The sequence below is a fragment of the Homalodisca vitripennis genome, chromosome 1 (assembly GCF_021130785.1).
Source record: "Homalodisca vitripennis isolate AUS2020 chromosome 1, UT_GWSS_2.1, whole genome shotgun sequence".
NCBI lineage: Eukaryota > Metazoa > Arthropoda > Insecta > Hemiptera > Cicadellidae > Homalodisca > Homalodisca vitripennis.
Window position 1 is genome coordinate 104,654,289 of NC_060207.1, and position 13,530 is coordinate 104,667,818.

Genomic DNA, 13,530 nt, shown 5'->3' on the forward strand with positions numbered 1-13,530 from the left:
TACTGATTTATGGAAAAACGAGAATTTTTATCTACTTTTATAGTTTTCCACTCAAAAAGTTAAATAATTACTATAGACTCATGATGCCATTTTCAGCGGCTATACGAATAGAATTACTCTTTATCAATAATTTAAACAATTTAAATCAAATCAAATCAATTACAGTAAAATATACAAGTAAAAACAGATATGAAGTTGATGAAAAAAAAGAGAATGCATATTTGTTGTAAACAAAGTCACTATATACACTATATACCATGAGCATTAGATTAATGATATATAATAAATAGATAATCATGGTATTGGACACGTTAAAGTTAAACGTGCAAAAAAATACCTACTCAAAAACTGTATTTGAAGTAAGGTAAATGGTTTAGTACAGAGATTTTCTGTTATCATTGGCGAGTTTAGTGCGATGTTGTTGACTTTCGTACTGTCAACACATGATATAAAAGTTGCGCGTCAGTGTGTAACAAGTAAAGAAAAGAGTAGATATACATGATGCTCACATACTGATGATTACAAGCGAGTACACGAATACACAAGATGATTGAACCGCGCAATCTGGTGAGTAGCGGAGTTGTAAGCAAGGACTACAGCTTTCCTTTCCGGGCCTGAAGACAACTAAATATCAAGGTCAGACAGAGTGAAAACTTGCTCTGGAACTGTATCAGTGGATCTGCTTCTAGCTCGACAGAGAGAGTAATATGTGGTCAGTCAGCTCAGCTCCTGTCCGCCTCAGAGCTAGCGCAAGTTTCGGTGGCTTGTAACCGATGTGCGAAAGTGTAATTGACATGCTGCAGACAGTTCTCTATTTAACTCGTGAATTTGCCAATTTGTTTGTCGTTTGTACTTCCACAACTGGCAGTTGTGGTATTTCATTTTACCGCAACTAAGTCACCCCCAAGGAACTGCAGGGTTTACAGTAATTTGTGGGCAATTTTCTAACCTCCTTAACTTATTAAAAATCTGCTAATTATGGAGATTTTGTGTAACATTTATATAAACTGATGACTTATTATGGCTACTGAAATATAATTTAAGGAAACTGCATTTTAAAACCTAAAAATAACTTTTAAAACCAAAACAGAAAGACAAATCTCTTAATAATATATGACTGAAGTACATTACAAGTGTTATAAATAACAACATTTCGTTTCCGTTAGTTATAACTCATGCACATGCGTGATTTCCAATCGTTTTACGTGAGCTTGATAAGATGATAATCGAAATTCTTAATTTAAAGTATTACACTTCCTCGTGGAATGATAAAATAATACATACAAATAATACAACACATAATGATACATGATGATGTGGTGATAATGATACATTTCTTATCTCCAAGGAAAGTATCTTAAAGGGGACATGACAAGTTAGAAGCACTAACCCGACAAAACCCCGATTGAACCACCTAATAAGTCAGTTGGGTGGCAAACCCTAATAGAGTACCTCTCAGATTCTCAGTATTACGTATCCAAGTTCACATTTCAGAGGTAAGCCTTGAACGTCTGTATTTGTACAATTATTCAAACACGCAACTACTATTCAATAGTAAATCAATAGTAACCTGGCAAACAAAATTGTAGGATTTAAAATTTCTGAGAAACCATTGATTTAAAAACAAGGGTGTTTTATAATATAGAAACTAAATATGGCAACAACTTTAACAAAGCTTGTTATGCGGCACGTGGTCTGGCGTGCTCGTCCTTGTTTATTGTAATGTATTTAACGACTTCCAAGTTATACATTAGAGTAATGATTATCTTATTTTCTTATTCTTATTTTGCCAGGCGAAGTTAGGACTAAGAAGCCCTCTCTAAAACTTAATCTGGGGACCAAAGGTAGTTAGTTTGGGTAGTTTCGAGTTATAGTTACCACATACGAAATATCTGTCACACATGTTCGTAAATTGAGTTATTAGATATTGTACTGTGTTATTTTTGGTGAGTTGGAGTTAAGGAATTCACAAGACGAAAATCAGCAGCTGATATACAAATCACGTGGCGAAGTGATAAGTGGGAAGTCGCGACCGATCCCTATCACGTCACGGACCTTGAATGTGCTCTGTTGGTGTCTATTTAACATCCAACAATGGAGAGCGGGAAGGATACAATACCTCAGTGGCGAACCCACTCTGAGCTCTGTTACACCTGGTTGTGTGTCAACAACGCCGTCAGCCAGTGTGATGAAATCAACAGCGAACATGCCTCTTGCCTCGAGTACGTTTTCCAACGGTTTCTACATTTTTTAAAACAATAATACAATTTCTTCTGACACAAAAAGAAACGTTTGATAATCTTTCAAATTAAAACAGTGTATGAAACATTGTGACTAAAACTACGTGTAGGTGGTTGATACCAAAAATAAATTTTAGAACAAGTTTGTTGGGGTTGATCGACCAGATAATCGTCTTTGTTGATTGCTATAAGATGTACTAAATTAATAAACACATTATTAAAAAGTATTTAGAAAACCTTCACGGGGAAAAAATCTATCCAAGAACAATACCTATTTTTAATGTATGATTACCTATCTTAAATGCGTGGTAATAGTTTTTATAAATTTCCAAACTTGCCTATAATTTGCTAGGTTTCCTTAAGAGAACTTTAATTTTACTATCCTGGAATGATTGTTTTGTACTCTGACCAATCACTGTGCACGTACCTTTGTTGGATTCCAGAGGTGGGGTTAGTCCTACCTTGTATGTGTTCTAAAGGGTTTTTGGTGTTTGGTTAAAACTTCTTTCCATATGACTTTGGATTTGTACTAGGCCAGATTGTTTTTCTTGAAAGTGTTCTATCTATAAAATACGATACACTTTTATCTAGAATATATGTATAGCTTGACCTATACTATTATTTCACATTTATTTACTAAATTCTCAGAGATTGCCTATAAGCATAGAGGAACAATGTAAAATTGTAATATGTGTAATATTGTTCCTATATGGAGTAATAATGCTACACCTGACTCGTGGTATCCATACAAAATACTCGTACGTACGATATCTAAAACATTTTCCGATATAGACAGTGTTTTTGATATTTTCGATAAACAATAAGATAATTTTAAGATAGCATATAAATAAAGGTCTGTGTTCAGAGATCTGTTCGTGAAGTAAAAGGTTCAATTATAATTCAAGTTGGAGTTTACAACTGCTAATTTTGTATTCCCTGGGGGAAATAAGATTATGTTCTTTAGACGAATCTTTTGGTGTGGAATTGACAGAGTACAAATAACTGTATTATTCAAATTCAAATCTTTATTTCACAAAACGTTACATATTATAGCAGTGCTATAGTAACAGGTGATATTGTCTACTATTTTAAACTGTATTAATCATACAAGTAGTATTCGTCGATATAAATATTATTAAATTTAAGTGCTAGTATAAAAAGTACATTATTATTAGTCATACTGAATAAATAAATATGCAACAGATAAAAGTAATTGGATATTATGGAATTAAATAATAAATATAAAATTCAGACGAACTTAATAAACTTAACAATAACAATTAATTTAACAATAAACTTAACAAATTATACACATATGCCTGCAACAGGTAAAAGTAATGGAATATTACGGTGTCAAATAATAAATATAAAATTCAAATAAACTTAACAATAATAATTAATTTAACAAATTGTACATATTTGCCAAATTTGTACAAACTTTAAGCATGGCATTTGATGTACCGGAAAGCCCCACCAGCATAATCGATTATTACCAACGTTTTTGAAAATTCAATTATAGGGACTAGTAACTGGAATTGGATAGACTATTATTTGCTATTTTTGGGCTAGACTTGTATAGAATTATCTGAGAATTAAAAAATTGTTATGTTTTACATACACGTTATAGGTATAAAAATACACATTGTAGATATAAAAGATTACACTCTATACCTATACATAATAAACACTGTAAGTGTATAAGATACACACTGTTGGTATTCCAAATACACATTGTAGATATAAAAGATTACACTCTATACCTATACATAATAAACCCTGTAAGTGTATAAGATACACACTGTTGGTATTCCAAATACACATTGTAGATATAAAAGATTACACTCTATACCTATACATAATAAACCCTGTAAGTGTATAAGATACACACTGTTGGTATTCCAAATACACATTGTAGATATAAAAGATTACACTCTATACCTATACATAATAAACCCTGTAAGTGTATAAGATACACACTGTTGGTATTCCAAATACACATTGTAGATATAAAAGATTACACTCTATACCTATACATAATAAACCCTGTAAGTGTATAAGATACACACTGTTGGTATTCCAAATACACATTGTAGATATAAAAGATTACACTCTATACCTATACATAATAAACCCTGTAAGTGTATAAGATACACACTGTTGGTATTCCAAATACACATTGTAGATATAAAAGATTACACTCTATACCTATACATAATAAACCCTGTAAGTGTATAAGATACACACTGTTGGTATTCCAAATACACATTGTAGATATAAAAGATTACACTCTATACCTATACATAATAAACCCTGTAAGTGTATAAGATACACACTGTTGGTATTCCAAATACACATTGTAGATATAAAAGATTACACTCTATACCTATACATAATAAACCCTGTAAGTGTATAAGATACACACTGTTGGTATTCCAAATACACATTATATGTTCCAGTTCAAGTTCATGTTCATGAACGTTTATTTTCTACATAATGCATATTCCATGAGATCTGTTGAACTCACGCGGAATGTTAGAATAATATATAGTTTTATAAACATTAAGTTGTGATGTCATGTATGCTATGTATGTAGTTTGTAATAGTGTTAGGTTTTACAATAATAACTAATTTACAATATTCTATAACTACTTTACACAAAACCATAACAAATAGTATAAAAAAGAAAAAGACCTATATTTATCTAAATAAATAACAGTTTATTTACAACTGAATTATTAAATTTATATGAATGGCCAATTTAATAAATATGAATAACCATAATAATAACTAGATATATACTAGAGCTAAACACCGGCCTGGGCACACATTGCTTAGCAATAGTTGTATAAACTTTACACAACAATATACAGATTTGAATCAAATGATTAGTATAAAATAAGTCTAAAATTAATAATAACTATAATAATACTGTATTTAGTTAGTATATTTTAAAACATAGTCAAGTTTCAATATAAATATACTCGCTGCCCTTATCGTTACAGCGACTTTTAAATCTTGGAATTGCTTAGGCATTTATGTACATGCAATGTATAAGTTATAGTTATTCATAAGTTAATATTTTAGTTTGGAAAACTAAATAAGTTAATCTGTCTATCTTAAAAAAGTATATTGCTTTGAGAACATGTCTTACTACAAATGTACCTTGACAATGTATAATGTCTTGATGCACTGTCAATCTATGATAAATACAGTTGCTTCATATGTTCAGTGCTTACGAAATTTATAATAAAGTAAAGAGATCCTTTATTTTGCTCACTTTATAGGCGTACAATTTTATATGTAGGCGAGATTAAAATTCATCATAAATATATAAGCTTAAAGTTATTATTTATAATTGTTGAGAAAGAGCAATTATAGAAACTCTGATGACCGTGGATACATTAAGACAAATTCATCTCGTATTTATAATATGTTCTCCTTAGTCATATCGGTGTAAAAAAAAAACATAATACACATGGATTTAGAGTTGTTGGTTAGCAAGTTTTTAACAAGCCATTGGACAATTTGTTTAAGGCCATCATTCATTATAATTTTTAATGAATAGTGACTGAACATACACCAAAGTATTATCTGCATAGGCGATTATTTCTGAATTTAATTTACTTTTCAATAAGTTATTTATGTACAGAATAAATTATAATAGGTCCAAAACACCATCCCGTGGTACCCCAAATTTCAGCTTAATGACTTTTACATTCTTGATGAAATATACATTGTTTTTCCCTTACACAAAAATATCTTAATACATACAACTAGGCCCCTATAAATCTTTATCAAGTATACAAGGTTTTTTTAAACTGAGAAGTGCTGACAGGATTAGGTTATGAAACGTATAAACTACTAGCTTTTATCCGCGGTTTCACATTTCCTTGCAATATAAAAAACTCGTTATGTATTATATATAAATAATACACATATATATATATATATTATATATCATATTATTATTATATATAATATATATATATATATATAATATATATATATATATATATATATATATATATATGAACAAGCATACATGCACAGTTCCCGAGAATATGATCGGATCATGCTCCCGAACTTGCGTGTTGCTAAGAGTACAACCACAACAGTTAACTTTTCTTCTGGGAATCCTGCAATTACAATTGAACTATCACCATTCATAACATGTTTGAAACTCTAAAATTAAAGTTTAGGTGATAAGTTAAAATAATATAATACAATATCTGAAGGTAGCAAGCACATTAATGTCCTGAATGTCTCACGCACCATTCCTCAAGAAAATTATACATTCGGGTACGAGTTTCACAGTCTCTGCCTAGTCCCTTCCAGGAATTAAGTTTCTCCAAAAAGTGTCCAGCGCCAGCAACCTCGGAAGCCGTGGCCAGTAGGCGTGAAAGCGCCAGGACGGGGACAGACTGACGCAACTACGACTTTCTCGTGCCTTTCTCCTACGTAAACACACGGGCAGGATGCAAGACACGAGTCGTACGAGTGACGGACAATGTCAGCGAGTTATTCCTGGTGGTCAGGCAGTTCAAAATTTCACTAATCAATATACGAAATGATAAAATAATATGAAATAAACAAAACCCCACGTATGATCAAATAACGATTGACCATATGTTTGGAGTCTGTTGGTGTCAACCCTACAAAAAAGTTTAATTAAATATTTGTATTTGTTATGGCATTGTAATTATAATAAAAAAATTCACTTGTTTCAAAAAATCAAAAGTTTTAAAATGTTTGTACTGAATTTTATACAAACCGACATTTGTGCAACATATCTTTAAGACAAATAAACAAATCTTGTAAGAATACGTAGTTCTTTATTAGTTATAATTGGTTAAATAACTGATAAGACGAATTTTTACATCTTATGTATACTATTAAAAGTAATATTTACAAAAGATATCTCACTTCAAAATAAGAATATATTATCTCAGTTATTTATCATCTATTTACTACAAATGATGTATAAAAAATTAGTGTTATGTGCACATTTTTACATCCCTTAACAGTTTTTGTTGTCAGATCCGTTTTTACAATTTCAAGAGTTGGCCATTAAAGAGGTAAAAATATGTTTTAACAATTTCCAACTCTAAATTATAACATAGCAAAACTATAAAGTAAAGTAGCTTTACTTTATAGTATAAAGTATAACTATAACTCACACCGTTCTGAAGTTACGAATTTCAGATAAATTATAAACGGACAGAAAACGCGAGAATATGAGAATACGCTGTCGTTAAAACGAAACAAGATGTAATATATAGAGAAAGTAACTACTTTAGCAAAAATACTTATGGTTTCAGTTTACTTAATTAATTTTCACTCTCCCAAAATATTTAACGTAATTTTTATTAAGCTGTGCATAATACACTCGGAGTGTACTGTATAAAGGAACTTAGTTATTAAATAATGTTTAATAGGCTTGGTTAGTTATAGTTTTCTTCATTTAAAGGTGTAGAACATTCGCTATGAATAATTAATAAAATTTAATAATTAACTTATTAGTATTTAATCCGTTTTACTTATCTGAAACATATTACAAGGTAGGAGTATGCCACACTAGGTTTCGCTTAACAACAATCGCTGCGCTGGTTCAATGCAAATTTCAACTGCACAGCTCATTTCCTTATTTACAGACCGAGCCATAGACATTTAGTAAGGAAAAGAAATACCTAGGCGAACAAAAGAGAAATTGTGTCATCCTGCTGAGTGAACTTAGAACTCATTCTTGTATACGTAGAAATGTAGTTTCGCAGAAACCTTTTAGTCTACAGATGAAATCTATCTCGAGACATCTTGCCACGGGATACATTCACCTTTTTACTCATTCAATTGGGTTTTATATCAGTGTTTAAATAATAAGAATCCATCCACGAAGTCACCAAAAAAGAGTGTGGCACGTGTTGGGATAGTTTGGCTATAGTGTATGTGTGAAAATGTCACATGTTAAAATCTATCACGGTCCAGAGTATCCTCGGTCTGTTTAAAAATATATTTATTCAGTTATTTTCTCGTTGTCATCATGGTTACCCATATAACTGATCTAAAAATATTCGCTGACGCTCTGCCAAATATCATGCACCATAGTAGAAGTCAGTGTTTATCATATTATAGAAATGAAGCTTAATGCAAAGTTTCAAGTCTATAGCTTGGTCGTTTTCGAGATATCATCGGACAGAAGACAGAGAAATACAAGTGAAATTTGTCCAGCCCCTCAAGTGAAAATAAAAAAAATTTAAATAATTTATCAAAAAATAGTGAGAGTGATCAAAAATCTTCATAATGTGCGATGAAGTGAGTTTTAATGGTACACTTCAACATGAGGCATATTGCAAGTTAGAATACTTGTAGACTTGATGTTTGAGATTTTTAAACGATTACGGCTCTATTCAAGAATATAGAGTATTTCAAAAACATTTTTTAAGTAAGACTAATTTATTATTTTGCACTTTTCATACAAAAACTCCATCAAACATTTCTGTTGGTGCAAGATATTGGAATTTCACTATCGAAAAACGTACGTTGTTGATTGCTTGTGTGAAATCTATCTATTCAATATTTAATAAAGTGAGATAATTAGACTTTTCAAATCGACAGAGTAAATGTAAAATTAACATCGAAGAAATGTCTGAAATGAAAGAGACGAGAATAAAAATACCTGAGTTAAGTGCGACTCTGGAATTGACACCCGTTGAAATCCGATATAAAATAGTTTAGAGAGGTTCAAAACAAGATCGAACTTCTCATTGACTTTTGTTCATAACTTTATTCAACTTCCTTAAACTTTTAGATTGTATTGAAAGAACAGCTTCATTGAACATGATGTAGTACCTTTAGTTTCAAAAGCAATAAGAACTCCAACTGAATTTAAAAATAATACAAAATATACTTGTATAATTACTGCATAGATAATAAAAACATACTTATGAAAATGTAGTAAATTATAATTATTTAGTAATTAAATGGATTAAAGGATGAAAGGATGAAAGGATGACGTCACAATTATTTATGCAAATTTTAATTATTAAATCATAAATCTATAACGAAACTTATTATGTTTTTCGAAGAATTTTAAACACTGTCTTTTAATGCTGAAGCCTCGAATGATTGTACTATTATTTGTTAATATGTTTGTGTTTATTACACGGGTCATTATTACGTGGAAAGTATTGCTCCATTTTGTTAATCGATCTACAAAGGACCTTAGCCTATACGTTTTTATAAGGTTGAAGCGTTGACAATCCCTCTCAGGATACTGGGACAATTTTTGTTCTGTCCTCCTTAGGATATCTCGAGAACGAATTGGGCTATAGACTATACGTTTTTATAAGGTTGAAGCGTTGGCAATCCTTCTCAGGATACTGGGACAATTTCTGTTCTGTCCTCCTTAGGATATCTCGAGAACGAATTGGGCTATAGAATATACGCTTTTATAAGGTTGAAGCGTTGACAATCCCTCTCAGGATACTGGGACAATTTCTGTTCTGTCCTCCTTAGGATATCTCGAGAACGAATTGGGCTATAGAATATACGCTTTTATAAGGTTGAAGCGTTGACAATCCCTCTCAGGATATTGGGACAATTTCTGTTCTGTCCTCCTTAGGATATCTCGAGAACGAATTGGGCTATAGAATATACGTTTTTATAAGGTTGAAGCGTTGACAATCCCTCTCAGGATACTGGGACAATTTCTGTTCTGTCCTCCTTAGGATATCTCGAGAACGAATTGGGCTATAGACTATACGTTTTTATAAGGTTGAAGCGTTGACAATCCCTCTCAGGATACTGGGACAATTTCTGTTCTGTCCTTCTTAGGATATCTCGAGAACGAATTGGACTATAGACTATACGTTTTTATAAGGTTGAAGCGTTGACAATCCCTCTCATGATACTGGGACAATTTCTGTTCTGTCCTCCTTAGGATATATCGAGAACGAATTGGGCTATAGAATATACGTTTTTTATGAAACTTCATTTCTAATAGCCAGTAGAGTTCGATAACTGTGCTTGTTCTGTTATAGGATTTGGTTGACCACCAACGAAGGCTTACTATTCGACAACGAGTTGGTGTACTTCTACCTTTTTTATATTTTATCTACCTACCAAAAACATAACTTCAAAACCTATAAACGTCAATGAAAGTGAACTTTTCACTGTGTAGACATTCAAATGATAATTAGATGGAGGGAGAGACTTTATGAGTATCCAATAATTGCAGCTGTAGCGGAGGGGGAGAGAGTGTTCCGACTCTAGAAATCTGAGGGGTACAATTACGTACCGCTTCCTCTAAAGTACAAACTTATTTAATTGTACGTGGCAAAATAACTCGGAAAACCGTAGGATTGAAAACAAAGATCATGTCGAATACGCAACTAAAAGTATCTCATTAAACGTTACAGTGTTCAAGTGTCCAACTCTATATTGTCACATCCATTTACCACAAACTATTACTCTGTCCAACATTCCAGGTCCTTTTCCTCCTTGTACGTTTCACATATTGCTTGATTAATTTTTAATACTCGCTTTTTGAAATTATACATTTAAAATTTGCATTTTTTCTCGTTTCCACTTAAATTATTGTTTTTTTTTTTTTTTTTTTTTTTTTTTTTAGATTTTCTCTTAAACCTACTTATAATATGAGAAAAAAAACTCGAAAAATATATAGCTATAGTAATATTTAGATTAGTTTGTATGTTTTATAGAATGTAAAGAATATTTAAAAAAAACACACTCTGAAATATCTAAACACAAAAGTGATTTTATGATTTAGTACACACCTCAATTTGGATTTCAAATATACGATTCAAATGATTTTAGGCATAACATGGATTTTGTTTGTTAATATGAGATGTGTTGTAGTTCAGAAAAGACAATATCTTTCATCTAGATTGATATTTAATATCATTTATGAATATTGGAATCAAGGACTTTTAAAAATTGATTATAGACGATGGGTTATGGGAAAGGATAACAAGACTACATATATATATATCGTTATATGTTATCCTGTGTGCTCTCGTTACATGTCAACACATAACGATGACAAATATCCGTAATCCTGTTATCCTTTTTTAAGATTGTGGTTTTTCCCTCTTGTGTGGGTAAAGCCTTAAAATAACGATTATACATGTAAGAAACTCCTTTAATTTTAAACGTTTCACTGATAAATCATGATTAATTTCAAGTAATTTGTGGAAAGTATAATAATCTCTAGCAATCATAATATTAAAATAATTATAAAAGTAACTCAAGAATGTCAGCTTTACGTCTTTAATGCAATAATAAAATTTAATGTTTTTTACTTCGATATTAAACAGTAAAAGAGTGACAATATTATGAACTTTGCTACCAATTTGGATTTGACTAAGCTAAGCTTACATTTTGCATAAAGAAAGTTATTTAAGGGAATAATTCACATTTCATTATGAATGCAAGCCCATATGCAAAACAAATGTGCCAACATTTCTAAATAGGCTGGTAGTCTTACTTACAGTACAATTAATGAATACTGAGAATTAATTTATGGGAAGTAAATGATTTCTTTAAATTAACGCAATTTGTAGGGTAATGAGCTAAAAAAACCGAAGTATAAACAATAACCGAGTAAATCGATTGTTTGGGACTACCTAGTGAAACAATCGATTGTTGTCAGCATTAGACAGTACAGTGATAGTGTAGCCGATTGAGTTGGTCACCCGAACCACATACACATTCTGTTTTTAGCTTCCTTGTGGTTATTTGTTACCGATGACTGACCTTGAGTCGCTTCCACACGAACTAGAAGGGTTGTGTTTTGTGGTAGAAAGCAGAAGTCTGAGTGGCGGGGAACTCCGGGTCCTCCTGGAGATCTCCCCCTACACACAAGCTGTTTCGTACCAAGAACACTGACTAACCTTGGGTCGCTTCCACACAACCTGGAAAGGTGGTGTCTGGTGGTTGAAGACAGAAGTCTGTGTTGCTGGGAACTCCAGGTCCTCCCAGAGCTCTCCCCAATACATACAAACTGTTTCTTAACAAAAACACTGACTAACCTTTGGTTGCTCCCACACAAACTAGAAGGGGGTGTCTGGTGGTAGGAGACAAAAGTCTGAATCGCTGAGAATTCCGGGTCCTCCTGAAGCTCTCCCCACTACACACAAGCTGTTTCTTACCATGAACACATACTAACCTTGGGTCGCTTCCACACAATCTGGAAGGATGGTGTCTGGTGGTAGAGACAAAAGTCTGAGTTGCTGGGAACTCCAGGTCCTCCCAGAGCTCTCCCAAATACATACAAATTGTTTCTTAACAAGAGTACTGACTAACCTTGGGTCGCTTCCACACAAACTGGAAGGGTGGTGTCTGGTGGTAGAAGACAGAAGTTTGAGTGGCGGGGAACTCCGGGTCTTCCCAGAGCTCTCCCCGCTTCACACAGGTCCGGCGAATCCGCTCAAAATCACTCATCTATAACATGAGTACATTAATGACTTAATAAAATCAATGAAAATATTTGTCTATAAAAATACAGTAAAGTTAAAATCGAATTCCCGTCACCGCTTCCCTGAAAATAAAAAATGTCTATGCTAATTGCGAGCTGGACAGCTGCTTATGTATTTTTTATATTATTGAAAAAAAAAACTTGAAAACTTACATTATTACATTATAATCTACATCTTATTTACAGAATTGACTCAATGAAATCAGTGTTTTCTAAGTTGTGTGAACTTATGTAAGTGCTTAGTACACAGAATGATCAAGCATGATTGATCTCTTTCTCATCTCTACATTTTGGCTTCGTATTATATGACAAATAGTTAAACTTCTTTCAAGTGCTATTTTGGAAAGTTTATATTCTACAAATTCAACTTAAATATTGTTAAATGTTCTTGAATGACGTTGAAGTTGCAATTCCTTTAGTGACTTCGGCTGTTGAGATGAATCAAAACCGAATTACCGTCACTACTAGTTGAAACACAAAATACGTTAAAATATCAGATCAGCATAACTATAAAGCTGTAGCTGGTGATAAGACCAATGGCCTAACTATCCCACATTTTGTCGTTCCAGAAGACGGAGTTTATAGGGTTCGTCTGCTTTGTTGAATCGTGATTGAATTCCCCAAATCTGCAATATAACCTTTAATATTTAAGCGATATGATCTTCAAAGCTGCTACTGTGCCAGCAAGATCTGTTTCTTGCTCAAGCCTAGGCGCTAAGCCTCCCCCAGATATTTAGATAGACATATATAAAAACACTTTAGTTTGCTTTAAGCGAGAACACATTTATGAGTATTAAA

The 13,530-nt window shown here is 32.3% G+C and overlaps 1 protein-coding gene across 1 annotated transcript in view; it reads right to left on the minus strand.

Moving 5' to 3' along the window:
* LOC124374068 (calpain-C-like) overlaps window positions 1-13,530 on the minus strand; it is a 164,173-nt gene that overhangs the window by 122,438 nt on the left and 28,205 nt on the right. The window contains exon 2 of the mRNA XM_046832399.1: window positions 12,561-12,698. Within this exon, the coding sequence (XP_046688355.1) occupies window positions 12,561-12,698 (138 nt within the window). The remainder of the gene's footprint in view (window positions 1-12,560; window positions 12,699-13,530) is intronic.